Source organism: Procambarus clarkii, chromosome 18 (genome assembly GCF_040958095.1).
Source record: "Procambarus clarkii isolate CNS0578487 chromosome 18, FALCON_Pclarkii_2.0, whole genome shotgun sequence".
NCBI lineage: Eukaryota > Metazoa > Arthropoda > Malacostraca > Decapoda > Cambaridae > Procambarus > Procambarus clarkii.
The window spans coordinates 21,723,083-21,745,014 of NC_091167.1; the positions used below are offsets into that span (position 1 = coordinate 21,723,083).

At 50.0% G+C, this 21,932-nt stretch overlaps 1 protein-coding gene across 1 annotated transcript in view; it reads left to right on the top strand.

The window, feature by feature from the left end:
* Positions 1-21,932, top strand: part of LOC123754667 (origin recognition complex subunit 3) — a 111,241-nt gene that overhangs the window by 56,242 nt on the left and 33,067 nt on the right. Inside the window, exons 8-11 of the mRNA XM_069326325.1 lie at positions 2,722-2,919; positions 3,342-3,458; positions 6,018-6,156; positions 15,857-16,020. Coding sequence (XP_069182426.1) covers positions 2,722-2,919; positions 3,342-3,458; positions 6,018-6,156; positions 15,857-16,020 — 618 coding nt within the window. The remainder of the gene's footprint in view (positions 1-2,721; positions 2,920-3,341; positions 3,459-6,017; positions 6,157-15,856; positions 16,021-21,932) is intronic.

Sequence of the window (21,932 nt, forward strand, 5' to 3'; positions counted from 1 at the left end):
CCGATCTCCTGGCGAGCTCGCTCGTGTTGGGGAGTTTTCTGTTCGAGAGATGTTCTATCTCCTTCTTTGCCGGCTTGGGTTTCCGGCTCAGTTTGCTCAGTGGTCGCACCCGAGATCTTCCTAGGCTCGCATGAACCTTGACGGGGCTAGTTAGGTTCTACCTTCGGTTGGTGGTCAGGTGGCTTCGTTGTTGGTGTCCCACCTGCGTGCTTCTTCTTGGCAGCATTACGGGGTTTTTTGGTGGTCCTTCCTTTTCCTTCTGTCCCTTCTTAGGTGGTTGTGTTTGTTGGCGTCAGTTTGTCTTTTCTGGTGGAGGTGCGGGACCGTCATCTTGCCGCGTACTGTCACTTCGTTTAGTGCTGTGCTGGCGGAGCCGCTTCAGCTTGCTTTCGGTCTTGGTGTTACATCTGCTCATGCGCCGCCTGAGCCGTCCTGGTCTTTGCACAGCGTGCTCTTTCTTCTTGGTTTGTTGTGGCCCCTTCGGTTCGGGTTTGTTTCTCGAACTTTTTTCCTGTTGGCATTTGCCTCTAGAGGTCGGGTCGGTGAACTTCCTGCTCTCCTCCGGCGCAGGGGTTTCTGCTCCTTCGTCGGGGCAGGGGTTAGTTGGTTTTGAGACTCGGGCAGCCTCGGGGGATGCCCCTTCTGGTGTGGCAATGGAGGCATTCGAGTCTCCTTCCCCAGCCAAAGCCTCCGGGTCTAACCAGTGGGCCCCCTTCTTTCCGGCTTCGTCGGCTGCGCCGGCCTTGTGTGGTAGGGCTGACCTTGAGCACCTCAATGAGTGCTTCTTTGCTCCTGCCCTTTCCTGGGATGTTGGTGTCGTTCAGCTCCATGTGCCAATTCCCTCCCTTTCGACGGCCCCGGTGGCTGAGGACTTGCGCGCCCGAGGCCTGTTGGCTTCGACCTTACGTTTCTTTTTCATCCTCGAGCTGTCTTTGGATTGGCTCTCGGAGGATGTGGGAGCGCTTGGGGCTGTAACTGGTTCTGGCGCCTTGGCCTCCGTGGCCCGCTCGTTGGTCGCCCTGTTGAAGCTTTTCTCGTTGATATTGCGGGATGCGGTTGTGCTGTTTTATGCCTCCCGGCTCGCATGTCGGCAGGCAGTGCCTGCCTCCTCTGTGGAATCTGCTTGGGCCTTGGCTCTTTGGATGTCTTTGCCATTTAGTCCTCTCCTGTTTGAGGCTTTGGCTGTTGCGTAGTATATTCAGGCTACTTAGGCTTCTTGCTGTCCTGCGTCGGACTTGTTGGTGTTCCGGGGATCCCATGGTGGGCCTTCCCGGAAGGGTCATGCCAGGGCTCAGGGTTCCTCTCGCCGTGTTAGGCCACTGGTGTCGAGTTCGGGTTCAGCCCCTCCTTTAGACCCGCTTTCGTCTGGTCGGCGCGGTGTTCGCTCTGTGCGATGTTCTGGGTCTCGTAAGAGGCACCGGCCCTTTCGCGGTTCACCCCATTGACTAGGGGGGGGGGCTAGCACTGTTCACTCACACCTGGTTCCACGATTCGTGGGCGTTTCAGGTCGTTTCGCACGGCCTCCGGTGGCGTTGGGTGGCTCCACCTCCTTCAGGAGGTTCAGGGTTGGCAGGGCAGGCCTCTTTCCCTACGCTCTGTCGAGTCGTCATGGAGTGGGTTCGCTTGGTGTGGTCGAAAATACGACGTCCCTCAGATGGGTTTCCCGTCTGTTTCCGGTCCCGAAACGGTATTGCGCGGACCTGAGGTTCATTCTGGACTTGTCCCGTCTGAACCTTGGGGTTCCATTGCCTCTCCTTTTGGAGGGGCAATGGAACTCAGGGAATTGGAATTGGAAATTGTTAATTTCTAATTTTGTAATTGGATGATGAAATACAGTTCTAAAGAAACTGTTTATGACCTTTGTGGGATCAAAGCTGGGAAGGGTGCCCATATCTAAAGAAGCTTATCAATAAACAGGAAAAGGTGTAAAGGTATGCAACTAAATGGCTTCCAGAACTGAAATGCAAGAGCTACGTGGAGAGTTTAGAGGCATTAAATATGCCTAAGCTTGATAGAAGAAAAAAGAGGCGATATGGTCACTGCATACAAAATAGTAATGGAATTGACAAAATTTATAAAGAATGTTTCTTGATACCTGGAACTTGAAGAACAAAAGGTCATAGAGTTGATCTAACTAAACAAAGCTGCAAAAAAAATATTAGAAAATTCCCTTTTGCAAACAGAGTGGTAGACGGTTGGAATAAGTAAAGTTAGAAGGTTGTGGAGGTTAAAACCATCTGCAGTTTAAGAGAGATATTCTGTATATTCAAAGAGTTCTGGGCCCACCAAGAAATTGGCATTTCATTACACTCAACGCTTGTTTTATTATTCCACTCAAGATCTTGTATGTTAGCATGTTCCCTGTTTCTTCTCCCCTCTAAGGTTGCGAGGCTCAGTTCTCGCAATCTGTCCTCATAGCTGAAGCCTCTTTAATTCTGGTACTAATGTAGTTGCAAACCTCTCGCCTTGTTCAAGTTTCTGTTTATACTTGCCAAGGTGTGAGTTCCATGCTGGAGCTGGGAGTGCACCTGTGCCAACCAGGTGATTTCCATGTGTGTGACCGTTGTCTGATCTCTTGTTACAAGATGTGGTCAATTTCTATAAGTACTGTAAATGTTTCAGATAACTATATTATTATAGTTGAAAAGCAATGCAGTGCCGACTCTGTGTTTAATTAAGTTCATAAATATTCGGTACGGTATATATCTTATGTTATTTCAGCTATGTATGATTCAACATTTCCTTGGTAACTCATCGGCCTTCTTATGCTGTCCTGCCTCTGAAAGAGCTTCACGTATAAAGGCCATGCCACCAGCTCAGTTAGACGTCATCCATAAATTACCGTCGTTCAGATCCTACGTTGAAAGCCGCCCTCCAAAGGAACAAACAGCTCTTCTCCTTGATGAAAAGACATCCAAGGTATGATGAACATTTATACTTTTCAGTGTGCAAAAAAAGAATTAATAGACTATATGCAGACTAGGAGTCACAATAACGTGGCTGAAATATGTTGACCAAACCACACACTAGAAAGTGAAGGGACGACGACGTTTTGGTCCATCCTGGACCATTCTCAAGTCGATTGGCTAAGTGATCCTCAGTTAATGACGAATAGAAACTGTAACCCATCCCAGGTAATTAAACTGCTTAACCATTTCCATCAAGTCACCATTCACATATATTTTACTGGCAATTTCCTTCTCTCTCCCACACATTAACTTTATTAAGTCTGTTAAGTCTCCCAGTGCAAACATTAATAAAATATATTTAATATTTAAAAATGCTGCAGTTTTGTTTTTTCCTTTATAAGTATTAGTTCTGATCAAAATTATTGTCTCTAGGCTGCAGTGCGCACGCTGATGAACGAACTGGACTCGTGGTATGGTCGTTTCTGCTGCCTTGTTAAAGTGGTCCATGCGCTCACAAGTTCACTACCAAGCACTCCTTTAGGTCGACAGGTAAGAATTGTGCATGACAATCATTGAATGTTCTTTAAAAATAATTCAGGCAAATTGTCAAAGGTAACTTTGAAAAGGTTCATTGTTGTTTTGTTTATTTTCCCTGTTCCCTGCCGACAACAAAGGAACTTGAGCTTGTAGCTGCATGACACCCCCATCCCAAGGAAAAGGAGGAATGTCCAATTTATTGAGGAGTACAAAGGAAGCACCCCGCAAAAACACCTGAAACACAGACAACACCTCATGCCAATGAAGCGTTCAGGTACGAGAGAAGCTGCGCCAGACCTCCAAGCGATTGTCCGCCAGCCAGGACTCTTGACACCTCATAATGTATCCAATATTGGGAAGTGGTCCAAACTCTAAGAGGCAGGGTCCGTCTGAGAGGCATACACCAGGTCCCCCAGGAGGTACATAAATAATGCCTCCAGAGTCACTGTGGGAGGGATTCAACAGGACAGAAACCTCCAGAAAGACAATCCTGATGGAGCCAAAGGCACACTGAACTGAACCCTAGGTGGAGTGGCATCCAAATCATCTTAATTCAGGGTGGGAGGGGAAACAAAAACCCCACCCTCTGCAAATGGAGCCCCACCTGGTCAACCCTGGTCTCGGGCCGGGCTTGAGAAATAGAAGAACTCTCAGAACTCTTATCAAGCAGGTACCTCAGAGGACACCAAGGGCCTCAAAGGGAAATCAAGGGCAAAACTCACTCATCCCACACCCCTAAAGCCACAGAGGAGGGCCCCAGGGCAGAGTCAGCATCCTAGCCTACCACTCAGGACAGATAAGTGGAATCCAAGAAATAGGCCTCAAAGGAATAAGGTGCTGGCTGAATAGGCCCAGTAGCCTCGGCAAGACTAGCCAACTCAACTACCTCCACACCTGCATTGGAATAGGCAACTCCCAGAGCAGACCAAGCCACAACCCAAACTAAATCCTGCCCTGAACCTGAAACCCTCAGATGTAGGATTGGAAGCAAGGGGTGGAGGGGTGGATCAGAAGAAGGGTGAACCATGCACACTGAGGAAGGAAGAGGAGGTGCGGACAGAACCAAGGTCGAGTTGACCAAGGCCTCCAATTCCAGGTCTCTAAATACCAACCAGGGTAGTTTTGGGTTAACTCTGGGGCATCTAACTGGGTACACAACCTAGACTGCTGAAACCTAGAAAATTTGTAAAGTTGTTGCTGCCTGAAAACTGAATCTCATCAAGAGGGTCCGAAAGAGTAGTCACATGAGAACAAACCTCACTAGACTCGGGGTCAAAGGTGTCAGCAACCCAACCAGCAGCATGGCAGAGGCAGGAGGAATGAATGTTGCCACATGACATGGAACATACAACCTTCAAATTCTCATGAAGTGAGAGTAGATTTGGGGAGAATATCCATAAGGAACACCAAACCTGCAAGGGATTATCAGGGCCCGAAGGAATTGACCAAGAGGGACACGCAGGCACTGGGATGCTACGCGGGTCATAAAAAATTCGCTGCTGAATCTATACCAACAGAACCATCACTTTTAGAAAGGTGTTGGTGTTTCACAATGCAAAAGTAAACTAGAACCAAGGATAGAAATGGTGGCATAGTAGGCTGGATAATGCCAACCTCGGTGCGCTAATATGTATCATGTGAATATCCTCACCGCAAGCCAGCGAACACCGTACCCTACTCAAGTAAAGACAGGAAATCTAAGCATCCTGACTTGCCCTGGGCAAGAAGTACCACAAGCAAGGAAGTGATGCACAAACACCCCTGGGAAGAGAACCCTGAAGCACAAGGGCAGCACTAGGGACAGTGAAGATAATCATGTGCACATGCAGCTCCCAGCATTCTAAAGTCCAGGCTCATGCTACACTGAACAGTGTAAAGAAAAGCAAATGATGGCAAGAGACCACCATTTAGCTGAAGCAGGAGACTGGAGCCCAAGCAGTGAGAAGTGACCCGATACATTACACACATCAACATAGAGCTGAGGGCTCTATATATTACCGGCTGACCGCACACACTACCACCTCCCTCCGACCAGTCGAGTGCGGAGGTGGAACAAATGAGCTGGCACTTGTCTTGAAACTTTTCAATTGTTTACATTATTAGGGAGTTCTTCTGGTAGTGTACGAGACTACAGTATCTTCTTTAGCTAGCTGTGGTTTGTTTTTGTCTTGCTGACTTTCTGGAGTGCATTTGCCAGTGGTAGTATGAGTGAATAGATAAATGCCACCGCTCCCTGTTCCTCTGTGAGTGAGGGGAGGGGGGGGGGTGTAGGTTCTTGCTCTTGGTCCCAGGTAGGCCAGATAGAACTCTGCAGGTGATGTGATCCAGTAGATGGTACACTCTCAGTGATTATAGCATCAGGCACTTACAAGAGGCACCAACCAGAAGTGTTTTATTTCTTATATCAAATGTATTTCTGCAACAATTTGCAATGTGACAAAACATTTTGTTCTGGATAGCAGTCTATCACTAGAAAGAAAATAAAAAATCTTTATTGAAACTACAGTACTTAATGTCTTTTATATATGTGTTGTATTTTGTATTTTTAAAACAATTTGTATAACTTTACAGGTAAGAGAGGTCTTAACAACCTGCTTGTCACAAAATTTGGTTGAGACAGAAGAATTCAAGGAAGCTGACAAGATGCTAAGGCTTATGGCTCGTGAAGAACTGCTACCCATCCTAACAAATATATTGGATATATTACGAGGTAAGAAACTACACCTCAATTAATTAGCCAATGCCCAATGATATACTATAGGATAGTCTGTGCTTTGGTTCAGTGTAGTTTGAGAGACATGGAAGGACAGAATAAACGCACACACTTGAATGGAGCATTCACTAAAACAGAGACCAATTGCCACTTAGCTGTAAGTGACTGGAAGAGTTCCCTTGGTGTAGCCTCCAATAATATTAATTTCAAATATTAAATTTGAAGACATTTTTCTGTGGGGAGCCCCTACGGCTCCCTGGAGCTTATCGGGCTAATGTACATTATATTAGACCGGTACATTAGCTGAGGAGTTCAGACCTACCAAGGACCAGCGCCAGAACCTGGCCCCTTTAGAGAGGTTTCAGGGAGCAATGGCCCTGGAAAAACCCCTTGTGGTTGGGGTTTTCCTTATCTGCCATCGACCGGGGTTAGGCACCCAGAAAGGTAAGCATAACAAAACAAACCCCACATGGTGAAAAACTAAAACAAAAAAATGAACAGAGAGGTAGAAACTCCCTACAAACCCAAGGAAACAAGCAAACAAGCAAACATCACACTTTACTGCTGCGCCAATCATCCGCGATCATCCCTCCCCACCCCGAGAGGGCAATGGGGGAGCCCCGGACCTCACCGCGCCGGCTGCCTAGCATCAGTTCGTAAGCTAATGTCAACCGAGATAGACGCTTCTCTGGCCTCAGTTTCCTAGACGGTGTTTACCTTGTGTGGCGTTCACTGCTGTGTGTTGTGTTGTGCGGTGGCCAGGTGTTCCTCATCAGTATCAGGGCTGCATGTGCTTAGGGGCTTCCTTCTCTAAGCGCCCTGTGAGTACTGCCCCTGTGTGACAGGGTTATCTTCCCTGGGGTGTTCGGGAACCATTCCCATAGAGGTTATTGCTGCTCGGCATTTGCCTCACCCTTGGGGCCAGCTGGGGCTTGGGGCCCTTGTTTGGCCCTGGGTAGGGACTGGTATTGTGCTGGTTAGGGCGTCAAGGTGTTGTGCGACCTGCCACTTAACTGGTGACCGGTTCCTGTTGCCTCTGGAGACAGTGTACTTTTGCGGGTTTTTTCTTATGTTTTTATTTTCATTTGCCTGGTGGGGGTCTGCCTAGTGTAGCTATAGTTCTATTGGTAGTGTTTGGTGGCCTTCTGCTAGGCCCCCGTGATTGTACACGTCGCAGGGGTTTTCAGTGTTGTCCTCTACCCCTTGTTATTTTTTGTTTTTTAACCGGTTAGCAACACCTTACCCGAGCTTCCCGTAGTTGTTACCCCTACGGGCCCTGGAAACCCGTCAGGGCTCGGTGGACCATTGAATGTATCTTCCAGGTTCCAACCCGTCTTATACAGGATCGTTGGTTGCTGTGCCCTTGTCTCCGGGTGACAGTCGCCTTTTTTACCTCCGTCATGTTGCCTGTTGGGTCATTGATACCTTGACCCGGAGTCTTGCGAGAGATATTCTCTGCTTGTTCTCCAGTACTCTCCTGATGTTATTACTGTTCAGAGTACAGGCGGCATCCGTGTTGCAAGCTAGGTTAGGTTGCTGCAACACGCTAGGTTGGTTCCCACTCGGATGCCCTGAGGCCGCCCCGTTTTGGTTAGATGCTGTTCGCCCCTTTCCCTCCCTGTTCCCGGTTCCGGACTGTCTGCGGGTTTCGGGGTCGGGGTGGGATTTAGTTGGGGCTGAGACTCGGGCGGTTTCGGGGGCTGCCCCGTTCGGGTTGGGGGACAGAGGTTTTCGAGCCTGTTCCTCCTGCCAAGGCTTCTGGGTCTTACCAGCGGCCCTTTCTTGCTGCCTTTCCCATGGACTCTTCCTTTTCTTTAAGGGCGGAGGACTTGGAGGACGGCTCTGCCCCGGGGCCTCTGTTGCGGGTTCCCGGGGCTGTGGGGAATGCCTGCTAGCAGTTCTGGGGCGGTTTGCCCCTGCCTGGGTTTCTGCTTCTGGGCGGAGTTTTTTGCCCATTCAGTCTGCTTGCTTCCCACTTTTGCTGGCGTTTTTCGTATCTTTTGCGTCGATCACAGCCCTCTATTCTGGTGGCCATATTCTTCTGCCGGTTTCCCAGCGTGGCCACCAGGGCGGCGTTGCGGTTTGTTTACATGTGCCTGGGTGTGCGAGCAAGCGTCTTGGATGAGTTTTTTTCACCTTTTTCAGGGGTTTTATTCTCCTGTTGTCGTTTCTTTCTTTTTCTGGTGTTTTCTGCCAGTCTTCTGTTCCTCTGGGAATGTTTGAGTGTTGATTTTACACCAGGGTTTCCGTTATGTCTGTTTTGGGTCTGGGCCCTAGGGTTTGGGCTCAGTGTCCCTGTGTGTTATGCTTGCTCCCACACCTTGTCCCTCGGTTTTCGGTCTGTTTTGACCATTTCCCTGGGGGTTCTGTCTAAGGGCTGTGCTTTGCCTTTCTGTGGTGTATCTCCGCCAGCAAATGTGGTGGCTTGGGCTCCCCCTGGTTCAATTCTGGGTTCCTTTGGGTTCTTTGGTTTCGTTCTGGAGGTTTCTTCCTCTTGGGCCTCCCTTTGTGGGTTCAGGGGGCTTTGTTTCCTCGTATGTGACCCAGTTCTGCCTTCTGGGGTTCCGGGGTCTTCCTGACTTGCAGACTGATCTTTTTGGGTCTTGGCACGTGTTGTGGTCGTGCTGGGACTTTGGGTTTTGTTGTCGAGGTGGGCCTTTTGATGCAGTTTTGTGCCTTCTTTGCCTGGCCGGCGTGGTGCTCTCTGCCCACTGGTCGGCGGCTTGTGATTTTCTTTTCACGTGTATGTGTGTTTACTAGTTGTGTTGTGTTTTTGCGGGGGTTGAGCTTTGCTCTTTCGGCCCGCCTCTCAACTGTCAATCAACTGTTTACTAACTACTTTTTTTTTTTTTTTTTTTTTTCCACACCACACACACACACACACCCCAGGAAGCAGCCCGTGACAGCTGACTAACTCCCAGGTACCTATTTACTGCTAGGTAACAGGGGCACTTAGGGTGAAAGAAACTTTGCCCATTTGTTTCTGCCTCGTGCGGGAATCGAACCCGCGCCACAGAATTACGAGTCCTGCGCGCTATCCACCAGGCTACGAGGCCCCACATGTGCATGTGTACACTGTGTGTGTATGTATATGTGTATATGTGTATATGTATATGTATGTATATATGTGTATGTACATAATATATATGTATACATGTGTATATATACTTTTTCTTCGGGAAGGGACTCTATTCCCTTCGCGGTTGACGGGGAGCTGGGGGAGCAGCTTACTTGTTGGCTCTCGCATGGTCCCGCAGTTAGTGGACGCTTTTGGTTGTCTTTCCCGGCCTCTGGTGGCGGCAGCGGCGGACGGCTTCTTCCCCTTTGGGGGGGTTCAGGGCTGGCTGGGTGCATTTCTTCCCCTGCGCTTCGTCATGTCATCTTAGTGGGTGCGTTGGACGTGGTCGATCTGCCCTTATCCTTCTGGGGTTCCCGTCTGCTCTATGCAGACACGGGCCTGGCGAATCTGCGGTTCTTCTGGACTTCAGTCTGCGCCCTGGATTCTATGCCCTCATTGGAGGACTGTTGTCTCCGGTCCGGCTTCTGTTGGGGCCGGGTGCCTGGATGCGTCCTCACGTGTTGCAACAGGTAGATGTTGCCAATTTCTTTGGGTTGCCACAGAAGATCTGCCGGAAGAATACTATATAGCTACTGCAAATAACCTCCTAATCACAGATATGGCATATTATTGTTTAACCACTGAACTGCGCAATGCGCCTGCAGGCGCCCAACGGGGGGGGGGGGGGTACGCAACGTGCCTCCAAGATCTTATAGGTATAGCATATGATTCAAAACTCCCACAGCTACATGGGGTTTACATCAGCTTCCTCAGGGCTTTTGTAAACAGACGCCATTTTATTTTTGTAAATTGTGGTCCACATTCCCGGGTGTGAGAGCCTCAGTACTGAGTGAGCAACCAAGGCTGGCACATGCAGTATGTGCTCACAGCACTGCTGTTCAGCTTGTGACCACAGGATTGCCTAATAATGTCAAAATATATGTAACTTGTATTATTTAGCCATGATAGTATTACAGAAGAGCCTGAGTGTGATAATGACCGTGTACAATGTTCAAATATCAGTGAATCAATGCTGTTCACAATGTTCACAGCAGTAGACACAGCACCACAGCATTATTTCGTCTATCTAGGAACCTTCAAACGACTTCTTATGTTCCTTTACAAAAAAACTTGTGGTCAGTTATTTATTTACAGGCTTTAGTGACCAGGATTGTGATAATAGCAGGATTTTTGTGATAATTAGCGCTGAGCATAGTATTGTGGGAGGAGGAATTTTGGTGAGGGAGGGAGGGAATCAAGATAACATCACTGTGTGTGGCAGCCACTCTTGTTTTGCTCACCATACTAGCTTAGTGGTTCGCTATGGTGAACACATATGTACATGGGTATATACCATGTGTGTATATAGTGTAATAACAGCAACAGGAGTATGTTGGGAAGAGCCATTTTGGTGAAGGAGGTGACGTTGTACTCATCACGTTGTCAGCTGGCTGCTGTGTGATTTGTCACGCAGTGTATGGTGGCCACTGTGCTGTTTGGACACAATACCAGTTTGGTTGCATAGTAATGGTGAATAAAACATGTAGATAGGTATACACAACATGTGTAAATAGTGTAATAAAAACGATAACAGTATGATGGGAGGAGGAACGTTGGCGAGTAAAATGTTGGAAGAGTGAGAGGGGGCTGGCTGGGTGTGGCAGCTCACACTTGCAGAGTTTTGGGTGTGTTGATGGTGAATGTATATAGTGTGTGATAGTGTATAGTGTGTAAATATGTTGTAAATATACATAAATGAGCATGAAACATTGGTGTGAATAACAGTATGGTGGGAGGAGGAATGATGGCGAGTAAGGTGTTGGAGGAGTGAAGGAGGACTGGCTGGGTGTGGCAGCTCACACTCGTTGAGTTTTGAGTGTGTTGATGGTGAGTGTATATTGTGTGTGATAGTGTATAGTGTGTAAATATGTTGTAAAGATACATAAATGAAACATTGTATATATGAGCAATATATGTGGAGGCATTTTGTGGTGCGTGTAACACAGTGTCTTGGGAGAGTACGGATGTTCTACTGCCATAATATTGTCTACGTCTTCATTATACATAGCATTGGTAAGAAAAGCAAAACAAATGTATTTGGAAATGTATGCAAAAAATGAATTAAAAAATATATGTGGCAACTCGCGCATGTTGAAGCTGGTGCGTGACTGCCTCCGGGAGTCTGCGTCACGGGCAACCACCAAATCGTGATGTCACGCGCCATTTTCCGGACCCCATTGTGGCCAAAGTAATTACATTTTTTTTTTTTTTCTGGGGGGAGCCCCTACGGCTCCCCGGAGCTATCCATGGCTGATATGGATACCCTAACTATTTTGCATCAGTCGATGTGGGTGGAGTTCTAGGCCTACCGGGGACCACGAGCCAGAACCTGGCCCCCTCAGAGAGGCACGGGGAGCAATGGCCCATAGAAATGCACATGTGATTTGGAGCATTCTATATCTGCTATCGACCGGGACAGGCACCCAGAAAGGTAAGCGCCACAAAACAAACCCCTATTCTGGTTAACAACAAAAATCGACAAACGAGTGGACAGAACTCCCCCAGGAAAACGAACTAACAAGCATGACGTCACGCAAGCCGCGCCGCATGTCTGCGCAGCTCCCCCCTCCCCGGGAGGGGGAAGGGGGAGCCCCAAACCCCCGCGCCGGCGATCCCCGCCCCAGTTCCTCGGCTGATGGGATAATGCACGGTCGTGTGGCTCCAGCTCCAGTCTTGTCTCAGTGCTGTGACTTGTTTTCAGTGCTGCTCTTACGGTGGTCGTGTGAGCTTGGAGTAGTATTCTCAGGTACTCGGGCTGCATGTGCTTAGGGTCACCTTCCCTGAGTGCCCTGTAAGTACCGCCCTTGGGGCTTGGGGTTGCCTTCCACAAGTCACCTTGGGTCTACCTCTGTTGGCTTTTCGCTGCTTGGCGTTTGGCCGCCCCGAGGGTTTGGGGGTTTCACTCCCTTGTTTACTTTGGGGTAAGTGGTAGTTATCGCACTGGTGGGGCGCAGGGTACTGCGTAGCTAGTTTTCACCTATGACAGCGGCCGGCTCTGTTCTCTCTGGGTACGTTGTCCACTTGTGTGGTTTTTCTTTTATTTTTGTTTTTGCCTGGCAGGGGGGGTCTTCCTTGTGTTCCCCCCCCCCCCTTATATTAGGTTCGTTTGTGTGGTGGCACCCCCTACTTTGCCCTCGCGAGTGGACACGTCCTGTAGGTTCAGCTTTAGCAGTTTGCTTGGTAGTTTGGGGCGCCGGTTAGCAGTACCCTGCCTGGGATAATTCTTAGCAGACCCAGTCTAGGGGCCCTGGGAAACCCCCCGGGGGCTCTTGGGTCCGGTAGTGGAGACCCTTGCGTCCCCTCTCGCTTTGTGCGAGTTGAGGGTTGCTCTGTCCCTTTGTCTCGGGGTGACTCTCCTTGTTTTTGCCTCCGTCATGTTGCCTGTTGGGTCGGTGACACATTCGACCCTTGAGTCCTGCGAGCTTTGTTGCTTGTTCGTGACTCCATTCACCCAGTCTGCTGATGAATTCCCGTGGGTGCAGGCAGCTCGCGCGTTGCAGGGTAGGATGTTGCAACACGCTCTGGCTTGTCGCTTCCCCGGACGCCCCGATGCTGCCCCGCTTGTGTAATGACCCAGACTTGGGTGGTTTTGGTCGCTTCGGCCTTGGTTCCTTCCACGCCCCCCTTGTTTTTCCCCCTCCTGCTTCCGGCCCCTACGCATCTGCAGGCTTCGGGGTCGGGGTCAGGGCGGGGTTAGAGGTTCTGATACTTGGGCAGTTTCGGGGGTTGCCCCGTCCGGGGTGGCTGCGGAGGCATTCGAGTCTGTTCCTCCGGCCGATGCTCCGGGGTTTTGACCAGTGGGCCCCCTTCTCTTTCAGCTCTCTCGGCTGCCCCGGCTTTTTCTTGTGAGGCCGGGGCTTTGGAGGTCGACTCGGCCCCAGGGCCTGGTGCAGAGGCTCCTGGGGTTGGGGAGGAGCGGCCTTGGGGGCCTTGGGCTCCATTGTGCCCTGCCTGGATTTCCGTCCTTCTGAGCGGGGCTTACTGTTACGAGGAGTGGGGTTTTCTTTCCCCCCTCTGTGTACGATTTGGGCTTGGGTTCTGCTCCTCCCCGGGTTCGGTTCTGTGTCCCTGTGGTTTCTTCGGTTCCGTCTTCAGGAGGTTTTCGGCTAACCGCATCTCGTCCCTGTGGCTCAGTTGGGTGCTCGGTTTCCGCCTATGTCCCCTTGTGTGCCACTCGTGTACGATTTATCTATCTTCTCTGTCGCTTCCTCGGGGAGTGTGGTGACGTTTTGCTGCGGTTTTGGTACTGCAGCTGCGTGTCGGGGTTGGTTGTGGCGTTATGTTCGGCCCTTCCGTGCTCCCTCTGGGGCTCTCCTTCCTTGCCGGTCTTGCTGTGCCGGGCCTGGTTTTTCCATGTTCCTTGGTTTCACTGTCTTGTCCTCGCCTCATTATGCTGGCTGGGGATGAGCTTGGGGTCTTCGTCTCGCCCCTCGCCTATCCTCCGGTTTCAGTTCAAGTTCCAGAGCCTAGTGGGCTCCCTTCCTTCGTGTTTTTCACGGCTGCCCCGGGGTTTTCTTGACGCTGGGGCTTTGAGGGGACAGCTCGGCCCCGGGGCCAGCAGGGTGGGTTCCCGGGGCTGGGGTGGGGCTCACGTGAGAGGCCTCAGGCCCCGTTGGTCCCCACCGGGGTGTTTCTAACCCTCTGGGAGGGACTTGCAGTTTTGTGGTGTGGGGTTTTCCGTTCCCCCTCTCCGCACGTGCTTTGTGGGCGTCGGCCCCTCCCTGGGCTCGGTTTCCTTGTCCGTTGTACCCGTTGTTTCCGTCCTGTCGGTGGGTGCTTTTCTACGATCTTCGCCCCTTTTTCCGGGATGGGCCTTCTTCCGTCATGTCCCCCTCTTCTTGGGGTTTCCGCATGACTTTTGGTCTCGGGTGCGACGGGGTTTTGGGGCCTTCGTCCTTTGTGTTTGCTTCTTTTTGTTCTCGAAGGTTCGGGACTGTTTTGCTCCTTCCCGTTTTCTGGTGCGTCTGTCGTCATTCGGTTGAGCTTCCCTCCGGTCCTTTCTAGGGCTTGTGGGTCCTCTTCCTAGCAGCTTCTGGGTGTTGCCATTTTTGTTCTTTTGTGAATATCTCTTCTCTTCACACTGTCTCGGCGCTCCTAGTTTTCCTGGGAGCGATTTTGCTCCTCCTCCATGAGTCTTTTCGCTCCTGCCCTTCTGCGGGATGTTGGTGCGGGGCGGCTCCTTATGCTAGTTCCTACCCTGTCAGCTGCACTTGTGGAGGTGGTCTTGCACACTTGTGGCATTTTCGTTTTGGTCCTGCGTTTTCTTTTCCCTCCTGGGGCTGTCATAGGATTGGCTTGCGGAGGATGTAGAGGCGCTTGGGGCCATTCCTGGATCTGGCACCTTGGTTTCTGCTGCTAGCTTTCGGTATCGATATTCCTTCTGTGCCGTTTCGCAGGTTGTATCGTGCGTTGTTACACCTCCGGCCTGCTTCTGCACTGCCTGTGTCGTCCTGGTCTTTGGACAGGGTGCTCTCCTGTTTTTCTTCTCCTTGGTGGTTGTGGCTCCTTGGGGTCAGGTTTGCTTTGCCTCGGTTTTCTTTTTGTGTTGGCATTCGTCTCTGGGGGCCGTGTGGCAGAGCTTCTTGCTCTTCTCAGGCGCAGTGGTTTTTGGCTCCTATGGTCGTGATCATAGGTTTTCTTTGTCTGCGGCCGTTCTCCCTTTTTTTCTGGCGAATGATATACCTTGGGTTGTTGTCTCGACTTCGTGTTGTGGAGTGATTCTCCTACCGCCTCCCGGGTATGTCCCCTTGTTTTTTAGGTAGTCTTTGGTGAGGTAGCTCTGGGGAGCCGTAGGGGCTCCCCCAGAAAACCAGCGTTGAATATAATGAAACGCCATTTTCTGGGTGAGTCCCGGAGGCTCCCCGGCACCCTTCTGCCCTCTGGTCGGCGGGGTTTTTTCACGGTTTTGATATCCAGCCTCAGAACTGGGGCGGGGATTGCCGGCGCGGGGGTCTGGGGCTCCCACTTCTCCCTCCCGGGGAGGGGGGAGCTGCGCAGACATGCGGCTCGCGTGGCGTCATGCTTGTTAGTTCGTTTTCCTGGGGGAGTTCTGTCCACTCGTTTGTCGATTTTTGTTGTTTAACCAGAATAGGGGTTTGTTTTGTGGCGCTTACCTTTCTGGGTGCCTGTCCCGGTCGATGGCAGATATAGAATGCTCCAAATCACATGTGCATTTCTATGGGCCATTGCTCCCCGTGCCTCTCTGAGGGGGCCAGGTTCTGGCTCGTGGTCCCCGGTAGGCCTAGAACTCCACCCACATCGACTGATGCAAAATAGTTAGGGTATCCATATCAGCCATGGATAGCTCCGGGGAGCCTCCGGGACTCACCCAGAAAATGGCGTTTCATTACATTCAACGCTGGTTTTATGCATTTTTTCAGTGATATTGCTTGTTTATTCCACCCAAATTTCAGAGAGACTGGAGCATCCCAGCCCTCTTCCCTCCCACAACAACGACCTTATATATTAGCTGCAAGTGGCTCGTTCTCTTGTCTACTGAAAGCCACATTTTTAAATGAGACGTCATGTATCCTGTGCCTCACTTAAAGACTGATTTTCACGTTTACATTTTCTCCACAGAATGGCTACACAAAGATGAAGAATTATCAGTGTTATATGACGAATTAGCTGTAATTTTAGGACGCTTGAATAGTTTGGACCAGCTGGACCAAGTAATTGATAACTCGCCATCTGAGGAACTGCCCCTCAACATCCAATCATCTGACAGATTTCAGTTAAAGGAGGTTAGTCTCAGAATAGTGTAGAGTGGCTTGTGTTTTGTGACAAGGTTTTCAGTTGCCAGTCGCTGGTCTTAATTTGTATCAATAGGAATGTCTTGTGATCAGGTCTTAAATGTTGTGCATTTTGTGTAAAAACTAGTGACCCAGTTAATATACTCAAGATAGGTCAATGGCTTATCACATCAGAGCCAGAACCTTGAGGCACCACTTTGCAGTGTCGGGTTTAAATTCAGGGAGCCAAGTTCAAGCCAAAAGGAAGACCTCTGAAGTGTTAACTTCTTTGGTCCACACTTCAAAGCCTTGGGCAGTTTTGGAGCCCCAAAACACTCCATTATTGGAACATTCCACTATGCTTCCTGATGGTGAACAATAAGCACCCACGAATTTATTATATTTTATTTCTAAATCTGACTTTATTTTTGTCTGTTTCCATTAGGCAATGCTTGTTGTCCCAAATATTCTAGTGGCTATTTGTTGTATTTCTTCATTTTCATATTGTTTTTTGTAAACTGTAAATATGTAAGCCTTTGAGTATTGTAATGCATATTTAATTATTTATTAACCACTGCACTGTGCTGGCCGACAATACTCTCGGCTGGCGGCGCGCAGGCTGAGAAAATACGATTTTAAGATATCATACAAATCAAAACCCGTGTGCGGTAGGTTGAGTACGAAATGGACTCCTGGGACCTCCTGTGTGAGGCAGCCATCTTGAAAAAAATCCAAGAATGCCCTAGGGCTGCTAGTTGGCTCAGTTCTGAGTGAGCAACCATGGGTGGTGCACGCGCCTCTGGCTCCTATTTCCTTGTCAGACGCGGTGTTGAATGATCGTTCTCTGTTGGTGAAATTCAGACCTTATTGTTTGAAGAACATACGGATCATGATAATGATGAAGCTAAGCACAATATGGACCTAACACAAGGGTCGGATACAAGTGATGTAGCACCGATGCGGACGATACAGCAAACGTATCCAGTAGTGGCTGAGCGCCACCCATGCTCACCTGTCATCTCAAATTTTTATAGATGATATTATAGATGAAGCATTTCCTGGGTTCAATGATGATGCCTCTTGATACAAGTAGCATAGATGAGCAGAGTTAGCAGCTTCCATGGTGATGTTTCTTGTCTGTGGTGGTGGTAGCAATACATGGAGCACAGGTGAATTTGCAAGGGAGGACTGTGATAATTTTGTAACACACAAACCACAATGTTTGTGGTTTGTGATTCTGATGTTGGTGTTGCACCCACTTCCCCATATACTGGGGAGGGGGTCGGTCGGCCGAGCGGACAGCATGCGGGACATGTGATCCTGTGGTCCTGGGTTCGATCCCAGGCGCCGGCGAGAAACAATGGGCAGAGTTTCTTTCACCCTATGCCCCTGTTACCTAGCAGTAAATTAGGTACCTGGGTGTTAGTCAGCTGTCACGGGCTGCTTCCTGGGGGTGGAGGCCTGGTCGAGGACCGGGCCGCGGGGACAGTAAAAAAGCCCCGAAATCATCTTAAGATAACCTTAAGATCTTAAGAAGAAGATATGAGTGTTACCAGGACAGATATGAGATACCAGGACAGAATTTTGTCATTGAGCATTTCCTAGATCTTTTCAAGAATACCTTACACTTCACAAGCTTGGCTGCATACCACCTATGGGAACCAAAGCCAAGGGTGTACGTGAGTGCGTTGTTTGCAAGCATATAGAACAAAGAAACGGGAAGCGAAAATCTGTGTACCTGGCGCATCGAGTGCAAAGTTGCTCTGTGTACTATGGACTGCTTCTTTGATTATCATTCACTTCCGAAGTACTGAGTGTGTAGTACAGTGTGTGAAAGTGCACATATTCTAAATATATTTAATTTTGAACAGGTAATATTGTGACAATGAACATTTGTTGTGGACCCGTTAGTGAGACATGTATCACAGTTCCTTGGAACATTATAAACGTTCTACTGTACCATGTATATATATTGTAAAGGACACAAATGTGCATCATATACGACAAATAAAACTAAGTATAAAGCATTGAAAATTCATTGAAAAAATTAATGTAAATATATTTGTGGCAACTCGTGAGTCATAAATGGCCCATGCGACCGCCTGTGGGAGCTTCCTGCACAAACGCACAGACCCTGATGATGTTTCATTGCACTTTCTCCATGTGCCACAGTCAAAGTAAGCTTTTTCTGGGGGAAACCGCCCCGTCAGCTCCCGGAGCTATCTAGGCTGAATGGATATGTATAACTTTCTGGCATCAGTCAAAGTGGTAGGAGTTCTTGCGTACCAGGGACCACGAGCCAGAACCTGGCCCCCTCAGAGAGGCACGAGGAGCAATAGTCTATAAAAACTCCCTTGTGGTTGGGAGCATTCTATGTCTGCCATCGACTGGGATAGACACCCAGAAAGGTAGGTGCCCCCAAAACAAACCCCTATTCTGGTGAAAATGTTGCTACCAAAAGCCGAACGAGTGGACAGAACTCCCCGAACAAAAATATCAAACTAGCATGACGTCATCACGTCGCCGCGCCACTGTCTGTGCAACCCCCCCCCCCTCCCTTCCCGGGAGGAGGAAGGGGGAGCCACAGACCCTTCATGCCGGCAATCAAACTGGCAGTTCTTGGCTGATGGAATTACTGGCCGGTCTAGTGCCTCTGGCTCCGGTTTTTGTTTCAGTTCTATGCATTGTGGTGTGGAGTGTCTCTACCGGTGGGGTGTGAGCCAGGAGTGAGATTCCACGGTACTCGGGCTGGATGCGCTTAAGGCTTATCTTCCCTAGGTGTCCTGTAAGTACTGCCCTTGGGGCTTGGGGCCACCTTCCACAAGTCACCTTGGATTCTACCTCCACTGTGTCCTTTACTGCTCGATACTGGGCTGCCCTTGGAATCGACTGGGGTTTTGTTGCCCTGGTTTGTCTCTGGGTAGGTGGTAGTTTTCGTCACTGGTAGAGGCGCGGGGTACCATACAGCTAGTTTTCACCAATAACAGTGGCCGGCTCTGTTCCGTCTGGGTACGTTGTTCTCTTGCAGGGTTTTTCTTTTGTTTTTGTTTTTGCTTGGTGGGAGGAGGTCTGCCTTTATGGTCCCCCTTTACTGTTCTAGGTGTTTTTATTTTGATATTTTCTGTTGGTGGTACTCCCTGCTTGGCCCCCGTGAGTGGACACGTCCCGGGGGTTCAGCTTTTAGAAGTTTGTTTGGTAGACTTGGGTGCCGGTTCATGGTACCCTGCCTGGGCTTCCCTTAGCATGTACCCAAGGCTAAGGGCCCTGGGAAGCCTTACGGGGGCTCCGTGGTCCTATGGGTGTGTCCCTGGAGTCCCCCCCCTCGCGTCCTGCGAGTTTGACAGTTGTTCTGTCCCCTTGTCTCTGGGTGACACTCACCGGTTGTGCCTCCGCCATGCTACCTGATGGGTCATTGTTTCTTATGACCCGGAGTCATGCGATGGGTGTTGTCGGTACGTTCTCTCATTCACCCAGGCCACTAGTCATAATAATCGAGTGCAGGCGGCTGCTGCGTTGCTTGCTGGGTGTAGGTTGCTGCAATGCTCTTGGTTGTTTGTGGCCCCGGATGCCCTGAGGCTGCCCCGTTTTGGTTGTTGGGGTCTGGACTTGGGGGAGGGGGTCGCTTCGGCTCTGGCTCCTTCCGCTCCTCGTCCTTCCCCTTCTGTTCTGCACACTTCCTCCCTTGCTTCCGGCTCCGAACCATAGGCGGGTTTCGAGGTTGGAGCGGGGTCTGGTTGGGTTGAGACTCGGGCGGTCTCGGGGGATTTTCCTCTTCCGTGGTGGCGGCGGAGGCATTCGAGTTGGTTCCTCCAGCTGTGCCGTATGGGTCTGACCAGTGGGCTCCCTTCCTTAGTGTTTGTACGGCTCCCCCGGCTTTTCCTTGTTAAGCTGGGGCTTTGGAGGTGTGGCTCGGCCCTGGGTCTTGCCGTAGAGGTTCCCGGGGTTAGGGAGGGGTTGCCTGGGGGGCCTCGGCCCCATTTGCCCCTCTTGGGTCTTTGTACCGTTGGTGAGGGGCTGGCAGTTCCTCAGAGTGGGGTTGTTCCTTCCCCCATCTGTGTTCATGTTGGTTTTGGGTATACAGTACACCTCCCTGGGCTCGGTTCCATGTCCCTTCGGGTTCACGTTCCTGTCGTTCCTGGGGGTGTGTTTTGCCCATTTTTCTTACCCTTTTTGCGCTTACGTCACGATACTGTTCCCTTTGTATCGGCATCCCTGCGTGTCCCTTGATCAGGGGTATATTTTTGTCCATATGTACCTCCGTGTGTTTGTGCTTACTTGTCATGGTTCTCGTTGGTTCACTCGTCTCTTCTTACCTTTCAATATTATTGGAACGTCTGTTGACTTCCGATGTAGTTTTCCTTCTGGTCTTTTGTCGGCCTTGTTGGTTACCTTCCGTCCTCTGTCTTCTTTCGCTTCAGTTTCGCCTTGTTTTGTTTTTGCGTCATCTCTCCTTCCAGTTTCGACGTTCCTCGTCTTCGTTACGTATGCCTTCCTGGTGTTTGTATGATGTGTGTATACAATGTGTCTGTACATTATGTGTTTGCACGATATGCGTGTCCACCTGGTGTACGAGCCACCCCACCCGGTGGACAGGTGGTACGTTTCGTACCTCGCGCGCTGGAGCCAGGGTGTGCGTTTTGTTTATGGGCAGTATGCTCGTGTGTTCCGAGGTTTTCTATGGCTTCTTGCTCGTTTTCTCCCTCCAGTCGTAGCCGTCTGGATGCTGGAGGTGTTCTGGGTTTTATATATGGGGGCATCACTTCATTCTTTCCTCTGCTTCCGGGTGTGGGATGGCTCGGAGTGGCGCCTCCTCCTCCCCCTCTGTACTGCTCCTTGTCTTCTGCGGGACGCGCGCCTCTGGACGTATTTCTCCTTAGACTTCCAACTTTTATTCAGGTAACGGTACATACAATGCCTACTGCCTCTAGTATGCATGGCGTTCGAACGCACCACTAGCGATGCTCCTGGTATGTTACTTGGCTCGCCTGTGTTGTGGCACTGTCGTGTCTCTGCTCTGCAGGTGAGATTGTCACATCTGGCGCCTCTGTCGGCAAGGTGCTGGTTCTTGGCTTTTGGTGGGGTGCTTGTCTAGTTGTGCTTGCAGAGGTTGAGCTCTGGCTCTTTGGCCCCGCCTCTCTCCTGTCAGTTGACGGTTGTGCAGTTTCCAGAGCCTCCTGGGCTCTATCTTATCTGCGTTTGCTCCTGTGGGTGGAGTCTGCCTCCCCCACGTAACTTCCTAGTGCTTTCCACTTTCTATCTCTTCTGACTTTGATCAGGTTCGTTTTCATGTCTGTGGCTCCTTTGGGTATTCAGCTTCCTCCTATGTCCCCCTTGTGCATACGAACATAAGGACATAAGAACATAGGTAACTGCAGAAGGCCTATAGGCCCATACGAGGCAGCTCCTATTTATTACCACCCAAACCCACTCATATACATGTCCAACCCACGCTTGAAACAATCGAGGGACCCCACTTCCTCCACGTTATGCGGTAATTGGTTCCACATATCAACAAACCTGTTACTGTACCAGTATTTACTCAAGTCTTTCCTAAATCTAAACTTAAACAATTTATACCCATTGTTTCTTGTACAAAACATGCCTCAAGGGTGGCATGTGCCACCCTTGGTCACTGCTCCATCCTTGTTTACTGTCTCTTCCCCACTTGGTGGGGTTGCGTCGATGGCTTCTAACAGGGGTGTTTGGTAATTACCTAAGTGTAGTTACAGGACGAGAGCTACGCTCGTGGTGTCCCGTCTTCCCAGCACTCTTTGCCATATAACGCTTTAAAACTACTGACGGTCTTGGCCTCCACCACCTTCTCCCCTAACTTGTAGGGGAGAAGGTGGTGAAGAAGGTGTAGTGTGTTGTGTTTGGTCACCTTGTGTGTGTCTTCAGTGGCTTTCTTTTGTCCATGTATCTTG